The following is an 18,636-nucleotide window of genomic DNA, read 5'->3' as shown; positions in this document are numbered from 1 at the left end:
GACTGCTGTCTGCCATCCCTGATGAAAACAAATGCCTGGTACGTTTTAGAGCAGCTGCACAGCTAGATATGAGCGCCCATGCTGATCCCCTCTACCCCGTGGTCTCTCCCTGTCAGTGAGCCATCCTCTCATGAGGGAAAGAAAAAGAGAAGGCGGCTAACTGATAGGACTTGAATAATGTATCGGGCTTCTGAAAGCCTGGTTTTTGGCTGATCACTTCAGGGGCAAAATGAATTTTTAAGAAAATGTGTGTTCTGCTAATGGTATCTCCAGCCAGTGAGCCCCAGGATCTACATGTGAACGCCAAGAATCTGTTTGTGGCCAGTGATTTAGGTGTCGGATTATGCATGGATGATGATTCACGTTAAATGTCTTAGTGTAGGTGATGTGTACTACATTGCAAGGGGAAAAAATTAATTTTCTACTCATAGGAAGGATCAATTTGTGCATCTGGATTAGATCTTTATCAGTATTCATTGTTTACATTTCAGGAAATTTGTATGTGTAGCACACTGAGTAGAAATCAGAAGTTCATAGAATTAATATTGATAGATTCTGCCATTTTCTATTGACATATCAGGTCCATATCCTATACTTTTGCTAAGGTATGAATTTGTATGTTATGAGTTTCCAGGCAGGTGTGAAACTTTGCCAGTGAGTATCCTAACCAATCATTTAACTTCCACATCTCAGAGTAATTTATAGCTCATTACTAATGATCATGTGAACGTTGTGTAGTGGAATATTCTATAGTGGTATATTCTTGAATAAGCTATGATGTGAAGGTGGGTTTCTCAACAATGCCTTCATTAAGGTAACTTTTTATCTACACAAATACTCTCAAGTTCATGCCTAGTTTAAGTGCATTTTCCATCTCAAAAGCTATTTTCCCATTCCAGCTATACACACTGTCCTTCACCTTCTCTCCAGTTCAGAATTCCCCTGGCCATTTTTCAACTTATTTTTATTAAATGATTTTAAAAATTCCTCCGATGAAAGTGTTCAAGCTTTCTTCATCACTGCCAATTAAATCAGAATTTTCCTTTATGTATGAGAAGGGTTTATGAGGAATGTTGTACTGCTACAGCTCCCGTTAAATGTGAAGTACTGTTTAGTCAAAAGGATCACTTAAATAATTTCTAATAAGAGAACTAAAAAAGAATATTTAGTCTCACACCTGAAAAAGAAGCATTTAACCTTCCCTCTTAACACGTTGTGCTCTCTTAAGCGATTGCATATTAATTCCAGTTTATCTAATTGAACAAGTAAATGAAATAACTTTGTTTTGACAGACAGAAATATTGTAAATACATCAGTAAAATAAATTATCACCTTATAAACACTCCCTATGGCCCTGATTGCTATGGAGCTGTGTTGACAGCCTGAAGTCATAAACTAGACATACAGTCAAACATCAGAAAAATATAAACTTGGGTAGCTTATGGTTCTAAGCCTGTAATCCAGTATATGTAACACAACAGACACTTTAAGACACTTAAAGTATCTGGCATTTCAGCAGTATTTTTAGCGCAGTTTTCCCTTTAAGGGAATTACGGGCTAAGAATCACAATATATATTTTTCCATCCTTTTACTTTCAGCTTCTCTGCTGAAAGGATTGTATGTGTTTCTTGTCAGTGGTATATAGTTAAGTTTTTACTTTCAAGTGAAACTGACTTTTAATGACAAAAGCAATGTAATTTTTTTGGTTTTAATTATGTTTCTTGACTATTATGTTTATTTCTATATATAAAACCATGCCTGTATCATGTCAAAAAAAATGACACTGACCTCATTTACATATATTTACATATTGAATAAATGCTAAAATACTTGGGTCAATTTCTCCATTTAAATACGTTGCTTTCTATTTGTCTCACATATGTCTATGTTTCTTTTTCTCTTTCTTACCTTCCTTAAGATTGATCTTACTTTTCTCATTTCAATATTTCCTATTTTAAGATTGGAAAGTAAATTTTATAATCTTTCTCTTTATTTAGTAACTACTCTTAAAAATGCATGAAAGTCTAAAATTGACATAAAAATGCATGAAAGTCTAACATTGATCAATATCTTTACCCTTCATAAATTACTTTAACTCTAAATACCCTTCTTTCAATTTATACTGGAGCAGTTATTGCTATTGTTTATCTTGATTATAATTTAAATTATAAATTATCTTTAAATTAAATGTAATTTTATGAACTTCATAAAATGCTATTTTTGTTGTTTTTACAGTCTTTTTTCTATAGATTTATTCACATGTAAAAATTTTTTTTTCATCTGACAGCATTTTCCCTATGTCTTTGAAATTTTCTCTCATGATGATCTATTGGGAATAAGATTACCTTAAAAAGTTCTTTAACTAGGAAAAATAATTTTAGATTGATGGTGATTCTCCATTATCTTTTGAAGATGTCTTACTCCATTGTATTCTGATTAATTTACTTATATCAATTTCCCAGTTCATAATTCAGCTTTAAGCTGTATCAAATCTGAAATTAATGCTCATATATTGGGGTTTTAATTTCAGTTATTTTATGTCTCTAGTTTTATTTGGTTCTTTCTCAAATCTGTTTGGATTTTTTTTTTTAGTTGCTTGCTCTTTATCCATGGATTTAATCTCTTTTGTTCTTTAAGCATTTGTTAATTCCAAACTGTGAAGCCTTTCGGGGTCTGAGTCTGTTGTCTATTGTTGCCACTGGCCTTTGGTTTTAATGCCTTGATTCATTCTGCTTTTTTGCTTTTGGAATAAGAGCTGATATTCTTTAGAACTTTATGAGAATTCTATTTGACCTGGTTTGAAAGTGGACTCCTCTAAAGATGGTTTGTGTTTGCTTCTGCCAAGTGGCTTGGACCGTTACAATCTAGAGCCACTTTTGGCTTAAAAGTTTTTCAGATCACTAGAGTCATATGCGTTCAGGGTATAAATCTTTACAAATGCTGGCTTCTGTTTGTGAATTATCACAAAAGATATTCTTCCCCTTGCCTTCAGAATCATCCTTGCAGGTATTGGGAGGGAACATGCCAGGCAAATCATTTTATTTCACCCTGCTCAGAAAGTCTAATTCTTTTCAGTCCTGACTTTTAATAGGAACTCTCCCATTAAACATCCCACTTTTTTTGGTCAGTCATGGGCTTCATCCTCTATCTGCTGTATCTTTGACTCAATTTCACCAGGTTCAGCAGTTGTCTTCAAGACAAAAGTTGGCCTTAGTACTCTGCTTGCTTCTCCGGGTTCTTGCATTTGCTTGTTTTTGCTTTTAAGAGTTTCTTACTAACTTGGTAGTTCATCTAGTATGCATTAACATACTGAACAGAAAGAGAAGGGTTTTTTTTTTTTCTCAAAGAAAATAGGATGTCTCTAGAGGATCAATTAAATAAGCCTTAAAAAAGTACTTTTTATTTACTATTGTTCTGAAGGCTAAACGATTCCTAGAATAAAGTAAAAATGGTAGGCAGACAGAAGTCAAGTAACCAAATGTCAAGCCACATTGTCTAGCATTAGGACAGAATATTTAAAATTGAGTTTCAAAAGCCTGGTATTTCCCACATTGAACTGTATTTATTACACAATTGTTGAACACTTCACATGATGTAATATGTATGATACTTTTAAGAATTTCTTAGATCCGAGCAACTAATATGTATTCATTTATCAGAAATAAAGTATCCCAGTGGTTAAGAGTGAGCTTATTAGCGAAGTAGTTTTGGAGAAAATAGTGAAATTCAGTCAAGCAGCCAGTTAGTACTCAATTCCAAATAATAGCTCCTAAATCCATTTAAGTAGCTAGATTATACTACAATGTGATGTTTCCTGGGTGTAAATGTTCTTAGATGATTCATACTCTAGATAACTGAGCATACCTTGATTAAGTCATGGACTAAAGTTCAAGTGAGACAAGTGAGCAAGCTCCGGGAGTTGGTGATGGACAGGGAAGCCTGGCGTGCTGCAGTCCATTGGATCAAAGAGTAGGGCACTGCTGAGCACCTGAACTAAACTGAGGCTACACGCAGGTGCCTACCTAGCATTTTATTCATCTGAACTGTGTATCAACAGCTTGTGCATTCTCTGTGAGGCAAGAGAAATTTTTAACCTAAAATAATAAATAAATGTATCACCCTAGATAGGTAAACTTAGAAAAGACCAAATGAATCTAACAAAACTGATAGACATAACTAACAGGTGTATGTGCTGCTGCTGCTGCTAAGTCGCTTCAGTCGTGTCCGACTCTGTGCGACCCCGTAGACGGCAGCCCACCAGGCTCCGCCGTCCCTGGGATTCTCCAGGCAAGAACACTGGAGTGGGTTGCCGTTTCCTTCTCCAATGCAGGAAAGCGAAAAGTGAAAGTGAAGTCGCCCGACTCTTAGCGACCCCTTGGACTGCAGCCCACCAGGCTCCTCAGTCCATGGGATTTTGCAGGCAAGAGTACTGGAGTGGGTTGCCACTGCCTTCTCCGAACAGGTGTATGTAATAGTTTGTAAAACAGATTCATTTTTAGGGATCTTTGATTCTGCCAAAGGTAATTAAGTATTGTTTCAGGATGACTTTAGCAAAAACACTCAGTGGCCTTATATAAGGTAAGAAATTTGGCCTACTGTCCAGCAAAATCACTTTAAAGTGAAGAAAAGATCTTCAAAGATCCCTAAAAATGAATGTTTTACAAACTATGAAACCTATACAATGCCCTCTGCTTGTGAATCATCTCAAGAGTATAACACTTTATATATGGTTTCCTATAACTGATGTTTTGAGTCATTGAATTAGTTATTATTAATGATAATAATAAACCCAATTGTAAAATGAAAGAGGTATTAAAGCCTTACTGATTTCACAGTAACTAGATGACTTACTTTCCATGCTTATTTGAATTTATTCTCGTAAGGGGATTTTAGATGGCATAGTTTAAAAAGAAAGGAGAGAATGAATTTAAGTAGCAGAATTTTTCAGTTACAGTACCATCACAAAAAGTGCTGTAATATGCCCTGTTTCTATGGCAAAGATTTTATAATATTTACTTTATATGATAAGAGTTATAAGTGGAGTTCTGTGTTGTTTGTTCAGCCTATTATGCAGATGGTGCTTGATTAAAATCTATTTTAAACTACAGCGATTACTGCAAGATAGTGTGCATTAAACAGCTCTCCCGGCTCCATTAAAGGCTTTGGGACCGCGGCAGTTTATTTTAAATATGCTTATAGACGTTTCCAACTTCTCCAGGGACGTTTCAATATCAGTGATTCTCTTTCCTTAAGTCTTAACTCCTCTACTCTGTATTCTTAAGAAGTGCTATCTAAGTAACACCATTAACACATTGCTTTTTTAAAGTGGAAAATTTTTGTTTTATTGTGATAAATAACTTAAATACATCACTTTAATTAAGCAATAAGACGTGACCGGAGGTGGATTACCAAAAGCATAAAGACACCCCCAGGGATTTGGGAAATAGGTATCAGTCTAAAAGTTAATACAGGGAGCACAGATATCTTTGTAAAGCTACTGTGAGAGCAGTATGTCTATGCATTTGTGTATGTATTTATTTTTTCATGGGAGCTTTAATAGAGCGTGAAAAAGTCCATGGTAATAAGGCCTAAGTCCAGACATATTCTTAGTTGCTATGATTTTCAAACAACTTTTGTATATGTTTCAGATGTCCTTTTCCTTGTCATTCTAAGCCTTTGCCCTCTACTGTAGAATGCAGGTGGAAGCATGTGGTGATCCACTGCATGTAAAACTCCGTACTGATGCTGTGACGTTGGAAAGATTAACAGGACCTTGTTCCTACTCTCAATGTGCTTGTCGTTGTGGAGACTTTATATTTTTGCATTCTATGGTCCATCTGTATTGTCAAGATCATGACATTGGAATTAAATTTTAACTCTTCTAGTCTTAGAACCCAAGTAACTCTAGAAATGTTATACTCTAAAACAGTGTCCTGTACACGATCCTGTACAGTCCTTACAGTAGCCACAAGTCCTGTGTGACCATGTACATTTAAATCTAATTAAAATTAAATTTGAAAATCTAGTTCCTCACTTGCTCTAGCTTAGCATACTCCATTGTCACACGTGGCTAGTGCCTACCTTCAGACAGTACAGAGAACGTTTCCATCTTCCTAGAAAATCCCATGAGATAGTACTGCTCTAGACTACAGTAGTCAGTGTCTCTGGGAAAATTAGGCCATAAAATTATAAACTTTCCTCCATTCAGACAATACTCAAAATTAAGGTCCAGGGACATATTACAAATCCATTTAGCTCATTTTCTCACCACAATCATATTTATCATCATTGTGTTCATTCCAAATAGTTGATGGTCAGAAAGGCCAGGTGTCTTTCAAAATGCAATCCATTCCTGGCATGTAAGTGGATCTAAATTATAGCAGCATATCTTTCTTTGGGGAGGTTTTGTATATGAGAAATGATCATGTGGTTTTTAAATACATGATGAAACTACAGCCAGAAAGTAGGCCTGACAAATTCCCAGTTCATTATACAGACTAAAATAACAGCTCACTTCTGTACCTTCCCAAACACAAGTCAAATGCAAAGTGAAAAATAAGACCCCCACAATTAGGTGGTAATGCCCAGTGTTCAGAGGTGGTAATGGCCAGTGGTCACGTGGCAGACAGCCTTTCAGTTCATACAGCACTGCCCACATGTGTGGATGCATTAGACAGCCAGCCACAGCAGGGGATTTGTATCCTGTTATATTGCTTTCTAAAAGCAGACCCAGTAAGCCTCTATGCAAGGAACACTGAGCAGTATAACAATGATTCCCTTCAAAGCATATTTTATTTCTTAAAATTATTTCATACATAATTTTTATTTTTGTGTTTTCCTCTTACCCCAGCTTTTGGTGGAAGGGCACTATTTTAAGCCATAGTTTGGTTCTATGAGGGCAGTTTTATAAGTGGTCAGAATATGATGATCTAAGAATATCATTTTAGTGAGCTAGTTGAATTACTGAAGAAAAGGCAGTGAATCTTAAGAAATAAATATTTTATGTGTGCCCTATAGATTAGTCCACTCAGATGCCAATTTTCTTGCATGACAGATAATTCAGCCTAAGATTAACCATGAGTATTTAAAAGGAGAGTGTAAAAAAATTTTTTTAATAAATAAATAAAAGACAGTATATCAACATGCTCTCACTTTCAGGAATCACAGAGACAAAGCTGATGTAATGTTATGAAATTGGCCAGTGGTCTGGCCATAATGGGGGATAACACCCCAGCTTCAAGCTTGGTGCCTCTCAAGTACACTGTCAGATACACAGGTCAAGCCTCGGGGTGACCCTCCATAATACATAAATGATGTCTGCTAAGCCTTGAAAACAGGGAGGCAGAAATCATAAAATGTTTGTTTCTCCTAAAGGAGAAGACTGCATCTGGCTAACCCTATTAATAAAGATAAGCCAGAAAAATAGGGGAAGCCTCCAGAAAGCCAACCAAATTGATTGGCTGCATGGACTTGTTTAGAGATTCCTATAGGGTTGCTATCAAAACAGTTATATGTGTTGTGTCAAAACAGGAGCTTGTGGTTTCTGTATGCTTGATACTTAGAGCTTCTCACTGGCCATAGCCGGTGCTCCAGCTTCTGCAGAGACTCCCTAGAAAGGAGGGCCACGTTTTCCAGTAGTAGGTTAACTGTCCTACCTGCTACCATGGGTGTCACATGAATCCAGCAGATCTGAAACGTGCCCATGTCATCCAAATACTGATTTAAAAAGTAAGACAGCCTCTTCAATAAATGGTGCTGGGAAAACTGGACAGCTACATATAAAAGTGAAATTAGAACACTTCCTAACACTATACACAGAGATAAACTCAAAATGGATTAAAGACCTAAATGTAAGACCAGAAACTATGGAACTCTTAGAGGATAACATAGGCTCAATACTCGATGACATAAATCAAAGCAAAATCCTCTATGAACCTCCTAGAGTAAGGGAAATAAAAACAAAAGTAAACAAGTGGGACTTGATTAAACTTAAAAGTTTTACACAGCAAAGGAAGCTATAAGCAAGGTGAAAACACACCCCTTAAAATGGGAGAAAATAATAGCAAATGAAACAATTAACAAAGAATTAATTTCCGAAATACACAAGCAGCTCATACAACTCAATGCTAGAAAAATCAAACAACCCAATCAAAAAGTGGGAAAAAGACCTAAACAGACATTTCTCCAAAGTAGACATACAGATGGCTAACAAACACATGAAAAGATGCTCAACATCGCTTATTATTAGAGAAATGAAATCAAAACCACAATGAGGTATCACCTCACACCAGTCAGAATGGCCATCATCAAAAAGTCTACAAACAATAAATGCTAGAGAGTCTACAAACAATAAATGCTGGAGAAAAGGGAACGCTCTTGCACTGTTGGTGGGAATGTAAATTGACGCAGCCACTATGGAAGACAGTATGGAGATGCCTTAAAAAACTAGGAATAAAGCCACCATAGGACCCAGCAATCCCACTCCTAGGCATATACCTCAAGGAAACCAAAATTGAAAAAGACACATGTATCCCATTGTTCATTGCAGCACTATTTACAATAGCTAGAACATGGAAGCAACATAGATGTCTATTGACAGGTGAATGGATAAAGAAGTTGTACATATACATAATGGAATATTTACTCATCCATAAAAAGGAATGCATTTGAGTCAGTTCTGATGAGGTGGATGAACCCAGAACCTATTATACAGAGTGAAGTGAGTCAGAAAGAGAAAGATGAATATCGTATTCTAACACACATAATCTAGGAAAATAGTATGGAGGAATTTATTTACAGGGCAGCAGTAGAGAAACAGACATAGAGAATAGACTTATGGACATGGGGAGAGGGGAGGAGAGCATTAAATATATGGAAAGAGTAACATGGAAACTTACATTGCCATATGTAAAATAGATAGCCAATAGGAATTCTTGTATGGCTCAGGAAACTCAGACAGGGGCTCTGTATCAACCTAGAGGGGTAGGATGGGGAGGGAGATGGGAGGGAGGTTCAAAAGGGAGGGGATGTATGTATACCTATGGCTGATTCATGTTGAGGTTTGACAAAAAACAGCAAAATTCTGTAAAGCAATCATCCTTCAATAAAAAAAAATTTTTTTTAAGTAAGGAAGCATAAAGATCAGTTGTTCAAACACAATTTTAGACAGTGGAATAGGGAAACAATTTCAATTATTCAGGGGAAATCTTTTAATAAAAACATTTACAGTTGAGTCATAGGAAATTTCTCTATATAACTGACATTTGATTATTTTCTACAAAGATTGATATAATCTGCAGTCATGGAGATTTCAGTGTGTCAGATCTGAAATCCTAAAAATTGAAACTTTTTCCGTTAAAATTTATAGGGAGTCCAGGTAAATATTCCATGTGGGTAAGCATTTATTTCCATACACTGTGTTCCATTGTCTACATATTCCAATCCTTGATGAAGTATGACCTCCAATGTCATGATCCCTTCACTTTTAGCATTCTTCATTGTGGTCTTTCTTGAATCCTTTTTATTTCTCTTCTTGATATTTTATTGTTTTTAATATAGAAATAGTTATGTTTAGAAAATTTGGAAATTATAAAGCATACAAAGAAGATAAAGATGTCAAATAGCAATGGTTTTTATGCATTCAAAATTCAGAGGAAATGAAGTTGACACTCATCCACCCACAATTGTTACTGGAAACCCTGCATCTTAAGAGATTCCCTAAGTACAAATTCACAGGAGAAGACAGTCTACAGCAAAAAAAAAAAAAAAAGTCAGGTACACTACCATTTAGTGGTCAGGTAGAGTTGGATGGGCCTAAAAATGATTCTAGAAACAGTGAGGACAGCAAGGTGGGCATAAAATCCAAAGACTGTGAACTTTGGAAGAGACAGGACACTCACAGTGAAAAATCAAGTCAGGGGAAGACTGAAAAGTCCCCTGGATTTAGCTCTGTGGTCCTCGATGACCTTTTTGAGAGCCTAAGTGATGGGAAGGCGCAGGAGTTGCCTACAGTCAGCATAACCACGTGGAGGAGTCTGACTGTGAAGAGAAGAAAGCTGTGGCTCTGTGTAACCTTGGGGCAAAGAGAAGCTTTGCTTGTTTGTTTGTTGCATGTCTGAAGTATCAAAAGGTAGTTAGAGGAACAGAGTTAAGGGTGACTAAGGCCAGTGTCTCCAGCTCCTAGACTCTGTGATTTAATCAGTATAGAGCTAAAGCCTGGACACGAGGCTATTATTTAAAAGTTTCCCAGGTGATTCTAACATTCAACCATTGAGAATGAGCATTGAGATCATATTTACCTACATGTTTAGTTTAGAGCCGTTACCCCAGTTTGCCCAGTATCCACTCAGTCCAGTCTCAGCATTCTTGTCCTTTGGCTCATTAACTTGAGGACCAGTCATCTCACTGGATCACCTGAAACCCTTCCTGGGGAAGTCACCTTCTAGTGTTGATCTATGTCAGTCTGTCTACTAGGTTCAGAGCCTCCTGTCCCCAAAGGGTTGTTTATCTGCTTCAGCTGACAGTTTCAAAACAATAATCTGTTCCATAGCTTTTTAACTAAAGACAAAGCCAAAGAATTCGCTTATCTTTTTGTTTGTTTGTTTTTCCTGTCTCTGGTTCTCAGGGCATATCTTTTAAGCCATGACCATATGGCATCACAAATTAGTGTTAAGGTCATTTCTTTCCATTCATTCAGTAAAAAGTTATTACTGTGTCATAATTAACATCTGAATACCACTTTAAAATTTTGACCATATTATGTATATATCATCTCAGTAATCACACAATGGCACTGCAACTGGTTTGCAGTAGAGGAAATGGAGGCCCAGAAAAATGATGTAACTTGCCAAGATTTCACAGCTAAACGTAGTAACAGAGGACGTGAGTGTGGATCTTCTGATGTTACATCCACCAGCCTCTCAGGAGCTCATACTTCGTATCCAATGGTGGCTGTTTTACACAGATTACCTTGCCTGGCAATTTATCTGAATAATATACATATTGCGTGTTTGCCAAGAAGAGAAAAGCAACAGCCATCACAGCGATAGAAGTGATGGTGCAGAACCTCCCTGATAATGGTGACTTCATCAGGGGACAGTGCATGGGGGCCCTTGTCCTGGTGGGAGAGGCAGGTGGAAAGAGGATTCCTCCGGAGACAGCACTACTCAGTACTCATGTAGATTCATATAATTCTAGAACTAGAAAGAATTGTAGCCCAGACATCTCATTCTATAGATGTTGATAACAGGACATCACATATTAACTAGTTAATATCCAAGTTCAAATGCAGATGTCTAAAATACATTGTATTTTTTTCCCACTTGCATCACAATATCATAACAATTTAGATTATCCAAATATTCATACTCAAGGACAATGGGAAGAAATGCAATCTTTCCTTAAACTGAGTGTTAAAGCTGTGCTAGAAATGTCTAGATTTGAGAGTCTAGTTTCCAGAGACGCGCTCTCCGATATGGTAACCACTAGCCACATTTAGCTATTTAAATTTAAAGCAATTAAAATTGTATAAAATTTAAAATTCTGTTTCTTATTCCTGCTGGCTGCATTTCGTATGTTCATTAGTTATGTGTCGCTAGTGGCAACTATATTGAATAGCACAGATTTTAGAACTTTACCCCCTTAGCAGAAAGTCCTGTTGGACAGCACTGATCTAGGGTCTGGATTATGCCATTCTAAGCCATGAACATTACTAGGATTTCCCAGCAGCATTCCACAGACTAAGTGCAATACCAGGAGCCACTCAACTTTATTCACTGGATATGTTGCCCACTGTCATTTAAAAATCATAATTAGGGGTATCCTTGGTGGCTCAGTGATGGAGAGTTTGCCTGCCGATGCAAGAGACACGGGTTCAATCCTTTGGCCAGGAGGATCCCACGGGCTTCAGAGCAGCTGAACCTGTGGGCCACAACTACTGAGCCTGTGCTCTGGGGCCTTCGGGAGCCACAACCACTGAGGCTCACACGCCCAAGAGCCCTTGCTTCCCAACAAAAGAAGCCACCATAGTGAGAAGCCCTCACATCACAACTGGAGGGGGGTCCCCACTCGCCACAACTAGAGAAAAGCCCACAGTGGGAAAACCCAGCCCAGTCAAAAGAAAAATCACAATTAGGAAGAAAAGGATAAACTCCCCAAAATAAAACAGGTTGGATGGGGTTACTACAGGAGGAATCTCCTGCTGACTATCACAGTGCTGCTCGTCATTCAGTTCCTGCAGGAGAAAAAGGAAAAGCTGAGAGTGTTAAGGTATAATATCTAACAGTACAATAGTATTATAAAGAGAATCAGTAAGGTTGTGTTAAAGCTATGTAAATTAGGCTTGAAGAGGATGAATATGAAAATTACATGAAATAAGTTTTACTTGAAAAACAGAAAAAACAAAACTAAGTGGCCCTTAGAGCCAGGGGCCCTCACTTGTCTGTGTTTGTGTGATGTGTATGGGTGAGTATACCTGCGTAAGTTTCAAGGAAGAGCAATATGATCTGCCCCTAAATTCATTTAGTTCTTCTATAATTCAGATTTTGTTTTATTTCAGATCAATGGTGGAGAGAAACGACCTGCCTCTGACATGGGGAAAAAACCAAAAACCCCCAAAAAGAAGAAGAAGAAGGACCCTAATGAGCCACAGAAGCCAGTGTCTGCCTATGCGTTATTCTTCCGTGATACTCAGGCTGCCATCAAGGGCCAAAATCCAAATGCTACCTTTGGTGAAGTTTCTAAAATTGTGGCTTCCATGTGGGATGGTTTGGGTGAAGAGCAAAAACAGGTAAGAAAAGATACAAAAATGGATGTTTCAACATGATTTGAGAAGGTGTGTGCATCCTAAAGAAATGGCTTCTGAGGTTGTTGGGTGTGTGCTGGTGTGTGTGTGTGTAGTAGCTCCAGTCATGTCCAACTCTTCATGACCCTGCAGACTGTAGCCTACCAGGCTCTTCTGTCCATGAGATTCTCCAGACAAGAATACTGGAGTCAGTTGCCGTTCCCTCCTCCAGGGGTATCTTCCTGACCCAGGGATCAAACCTATATCTCTTATGTCTCCAGCACTGGCAGGAAAGTTCTTTACCACTAGCACCACCTGGGAAGCCTGGTCATTGGGTGAATTCCTCGGATACTAGAACCAAGGCTGAGAATGTGCCCCACTAGAACCAGACTTCAGGGGACTCTGACATGGTTGTACATTCCTTTACTGCTGTTATAAGTAGCATCTTAGCTCCTCTGTTTCAAAGTTTATATGGTGTAGTTACTTTTGGAAGGGCTTCTACATATCCAAGCCAGGATTACCTCATTCCTTAATGCTGCCAATGTGATCCTAAAGACAGAAAAAGAAACACTAAAGGCATTTTGAGAACTGTCCACACCTCTCTTCAGCACTTAGTATTTACTCTTTTGTCATCAAAACTCTCTTTGCTCTTTGCTAAATGAACCTCGGATTTAAGGATCTCTACCTCAGCCATTCCCTAAAGACCACTAGAGTATGTTATTCAATCCCTCTTGTACCATATTGCGAGGCTGTATTAAATGGGCCCAGATACCTGATTATTTTCTCATCTTGTGGACTGCCATGGTGTGACTGAGGACCACACTGGTGGGGAGCAGGGGCGTGAGACACTTTGTATCTCAGCCACAGTGTAAGTCATCCAGAAGGTCTTAAGGAGGATGGGAATTGTGGAAAGAGTCTTATCCATCTCTTTGGGATTCCGTGGACTGTAGCCCACCAGGCTCTTCTGTCCATGGAGTTCTCCAGGCAAGAATACTGGTGTGGGTAGCCATTTCCTTCTCCAGAGGATTCCCAACCCAGGGATCAAACCTGGGTCATTTGCAGGCAAGTTCTCAGGCTGTCTGAGCCATCAGGGAAGCTCATGTATAGACAGAATCCACTTCAACAAAGAAGCAGTATTGATCCCAGATTTCTAGATTGCCAGGACTAGATTGCTATTGTCACCATCTAGAATTTCATTATCATGAAGGAAAAATTAGACAAACATTATCATTAAAGTTCAGTCACTGGATGTGGACGAAGTGGATGCAGCTTCAGATGCTACAGAAAACTGAACTGCATTCATGATGGGTTAGTCCCATATTGGATTCTTAACAAAGACTTTTACCTCTCCTCCTCAGGTCCAGGGAAGTATGTAAGAAAGAGAACATCTCAAACCTGTGTACATCTCTAAGAACCTAAATATCGTAGTATCTGTCAGCATCTACAAAGTATATTGTGTTTGATATTTTAACAACAGTTTTACGTGATTTATTTCATTTGTTCAACACAGTATTCATAGATGCTGTTTTCTGAATTTTGCAGGTTATGAAATGGGGCCAGTTAAATTCAGTCACTCATCCATTCGACAAAGATTTATTGAGTATTTACTGTGTGCCCCAGGCACTTTTCTAGACACTGGGGGGGAGAGCAGAGAATAAGACAGAGTCCCATTCGTTGTTTGATTTGTCTAAGACTACACCATGACTAGAACTTATCATTCAACCTACAGTTCTTTTCTAACCAATTTATAAAAACAATTATAGCTGTAATGGTAAAACCAACTGCTAACAGAACATTAGCTAAACCTACTCTTCCAATTCTCTCCAACTCCCCTTTACATAAGTCAAAGCTGTCCTGTACAGTCTGAAATCTCTACACATTATATCCTTTTCAAGACTGCCAGTCCCAGCAAAGGGCTTCATAGGGCCTGCTATGTAGAACTCTGCTACAAGAGTCATCTCTGAGGATGGAAACCATACCACGATTAAAATACCCTCACAAATAGAGTGGTTGACATTGTATTTTGTGATTCCACTGAAAACTTAATATAGTTTTTTGAGACTTCAGAGCCGGTTTCTCTCCTAACTTGGATCAGTTTGCTCTCACAGTCCCAAAGCCAAAGTGTGGTTCCCCACTGATGTTGGAGACACACGGTGGAATTCTACACAGGGGCTTATTCATGGATTGAGAAACTGAGTGCACCTCCACCAGGAACCCCAGCCCCACCCCTGTCCTGCTCTACCCATGGCTTGGGCACCAGGACGTAACCTCTCTCCCTGCTCAGACAGCCCGTGTGTAGTCGTGGATAGGGGCCAGGCTTCAGTGCAATAGAATTTCCCAGAAGAGACATCCAGAAGGTGATTGCCTTCCCTAGTGACTGTGATGGCAACTTGTAATCAGAGGACATTAGTGATCCCTTCTGCAACCTGGCAGCAAGCTGGGGATGCTGCTCAAAGGCTCACATGCGCTCCTTTGGTTTTATGTCAAGAAATTTCAGTTGCCAGTGCTACCACCAATCTGACTTCTCTTGTCTGTTTTTCTAACCCTGGATATCTTTTCCTAATTACTTCCCACATTTACTAGAGGAGCTTAAATGGGGGAGGTCTACACAGCTCTTTCCTAGCCCACGATCAAATCCTTTACATTATCAATTCAAGGTCAGTGCCTGTTCTCATGTTTCTAGTGGAAAAGAATAATGTTCTTATGATGAAAACTGGGTAGTTCCTCAAGGCAACAAATATAAAGCTTCAGGATTTCCCTACTAATTCTATTGTAATACAGTCTTTTATTTTTATTATAGCAAGAGGGGAACACTGAGATAATAGTCCACATTTTTGGTCTGACCAGGTAAGGTCTTTACAGACCCAAAGAATATGAGAGTCACTATTCTCCAGTGTCGTGCTAAAAAGAGAAATGACTCCCATTCTCCCATCTGCCTTTCAAACTCAGCTCTGAGCCTTTCTAATGGAAGTAGGATCACAATTATGACATAATACTTAAGGCTTTTTAATTGTGTATTGTGATAACAAAACACTCCTCTTTTTCTTTTGTTTCCAATTTAATAAGTAACTTGTAATGAGTCTTTCTTTGGGTTCTCTCTTAACAGAAATAGTTGGGGGGTTGAAGAATGTGTTTTATAAATAAAGGATGAGATTATATAATAGCTGACCCTACCTGGGGGCTTCCCAGGGGGCCCTAATGGTAGAGAAACCACCTGCCAATGCAGGAGACCTAAGAGATGTGATGTCGATCCCTGGGTTGGGAAGCTCCCCTTGGGGAGAGAATGGGAACCCACTTCAGTATTCTTGCCTGGAGAGCCCTGTGGACAGAGGAGCCTGGCAGACCATAGTCCACGGGGTCGCAAAGAGTTGGACACAACTGAAGCAACTTAGCATAACACAGACCGTATTTAACTCACTGAGTATTATAAAGCAATTCCATAATCAAAATGCAATTGTTTAAAAAAATTATTTCAAGATTACTCAGGGAGATATATTAATAGAAATAACTTATTCTCTTATAGAGAAGTTAGTATTTTAACACTCAAGCACCATTACCAAAACAAGGTACTGGGATCAGTTTGAGTCACTTGAGATAGTTTGTCCCCATGCCTTCTGTTCCTTTGACTTGACAGGGGTTCAGCATAGCTTATTCTTCCCTCTTAAAAGATGATCTTGCTTAATAAAGATAATGAAACCACTATCAGAGTATGTCAAAAAGGGTGGTTTTTGACATATACGGGTGCAAGTCCATCCCAGGGACAAGCAGGGAGAGGGTTCAGTGAGTGAGAGCAGATGCCTTGCTTATAGAAGGGACATACTGCATCAGCTGGGCCTGCCGTGAGCCACGTGGCAGCCCGTCTCTGACAGTTTGCGGGAATTGCCCGCAAAGCGCACATGCCCACCTAGAATGCATGTTTTGGGCATCAAGAGAATTTCAGCAAAATATCCAAAAGAGTTATTATGGTTTATTACCACCTGTTCTTCCCTTTATGTTGACTCATGGTGCCAACATAATATCTCTGTTTCAAACTTAATTTAATTGTATTTTACTCTCATTTAATATTCAAATTGGAGAGCACACATACTGCTATGTATTTTTAAAGGAATGTTTACCGGAGCCAGTTAGAGGCAGACCATTAAACTTCAAAATTTAGGACAAATGTGCATGTTGCAGAACAGCCCCCACGTGATGCTGCTGGCTTTGTGTAGGCAGCTGGTTCAAGGAGAAGGCTAGGATTTCATGCACCACCATTGTTCAGAAATCCCGTTGTCATAATAGCCCACAATTATGAACAGCTCCAAATATAAACACAAACTGGGGAAAATGGGCAAAATTATTGATGACTTATTAGGGGCTCAGAAAATTACAATATTTAAGGAAAAACAGCTATTAGTGAGATTACAATTGAGTGTTTTCTTGCCAGCCAGAGAGAACAGGACTAAGGGGGCTGCTGTGTATGTGTGTGTCACATGCTTCCTCTCTGTGGAGTCTAGGCAGGGCTGAGAAGCCACTGCAGATGGGCAGGTCTTTATTTTCAGAAGCCCCGGAAAGGGAGAAACTATATGTACTTTGATTTCTGTAAAGAATCTCTCAAAGAAGAGAAATCAGAAGGAAGCTAAAAGAAGTGATAAAAATCCTCCAGGAACACAAAACCTCCCTTATGAGTTGTTCCTACCAAAGCCACTGAACAAACTTTACATATCAGAGATCTCTCCATTTGAATACTTTCGAAGATGGGGCTGAATCTGGAAGGGGAGCGGGGATTGTGTTTGGGATTCCAGCTGAAGGTTTTAAATGCTAATGAATCCTACAACAGTGGAGAGCCTGGTTCAGAGACACAGGAAGTCGTTTCCAAAAGGCACCAGCTAGAGAAAGGGAAATAAAACATAAGTGTGACGGTGATGTTGGTCTTTGCTACTTTTCTTTCATTGACTGGAACCTACAGAGAAAGAAAAATAATAACGTAACAAGATCATGCCCTTTATATGAGACTCCTTGGAGTTTGAGCAACCCTCAGCATCTTTGTTTATGAAGGTCCAGCTGAATTTCCTGTATTTCCCCGTTATTCTGAATTCTGTGATTCTGGTCATCAAAGTCAAACCCCATTAAATTAAAGAGTCCATCCAGCTTTGAAGCAGACGAGTTCGGTCCAAAGAGCTATAAAGCATTCTTGGTTCCTTTTTAGCCGCGGAAAGTCAGCTCCTAAGTGGGAAAGGAAAGTCACCTTAAATCAGAACCAGATGTAAATTACTAAATGAACCTTAAGTTCCTAATTGGAGACACAGTTGGGCTGTAATACATTTAGCAAATTACAAACAAAATGTTCTTGTTTACATTACATTAAATGGCTTTAAAGCTTCAGCCAAAGAGCTAAATAAACACGCTGTTAGGCTAAAAATGGAGTGGAAGGCCTGTTCAGGGTTTGGTGTATTCAGGAGAAACCACAGCCCACGGTGCCCAGAGAGCATATTTTTGTAAATGCTGCCCTGTCGTGGGAGAAGAGAGCAGGTTTACCTCGCGATCCAGAGCCTAATGAGCAGATATCACTTGCAGGGAAACTGTTTGAATATTGTAACATATGCCTTCTTTCAGGATGCATAATTCATATCCAAGGATATTAGCCATAGCAGTTCAGCTCAATAGCAGCACCTCATTATTTCATCCCTCAGTATTTATTCCTATGTTTGACGCCTCATGAAATTACTGTTAATGTGTTTATATAAGGGCAGGTCTGACACAAGTGGGAAGAATGTAATTTCCTGCTCATTCTTTCCTGCTGCTGTGTCCTCTTCCCCTGGTAGAAGTGGCAAGTGTAAATAGTTAATTTGCTTCAATTATGAGCCTGTCCTGC

The 18,636-nt window shown here is 38.8% G+C and overlaps 1 protein-coding gene across 2 annotated transcripts in view; it reads left to right on the top strand.

Moving 5' to 3' along the window:
- The window catches only part of TOX (thymocyte selection associated high mobility group box), a 305,616-nt gene that overhangs the window by 250,030 nt on the left and 36,950 nt on the right, over positions 1-18,636 (top strand). For both annotated transcript variants that reach the window (XM_040261269.1, XM_040261270.1), the window contains one exon: positions 12,558-12,788. In XM_040261269.1, the coding sequence (XP_040117203.1) occupies positions 12,558-12,788 (231 nt within the window). The remainder of the gene's footprint in view (positions 1-12,557; positions 12,789-18,636) is intronic.

The sequence above is a fragment of the Oryx dammah genome, unplaced genomic scaffold (assembly GCF_014754425.2).
Source record: "Oryx dammah isolate SB20612 unplaced genomic scaffold, SCBI_Odam_1.1 HiC_scaffold_19, whole genome shotgun sequence".
Lineage (NCBI taxonomy): Eukaryota > Metazoa > Chordata > Mammalia > Artiodactyla > Bovidae > Oryx > Oryx dammah.
This window is presented reverse-complemented; position numbering and strand designations above follow the sequence as displayed.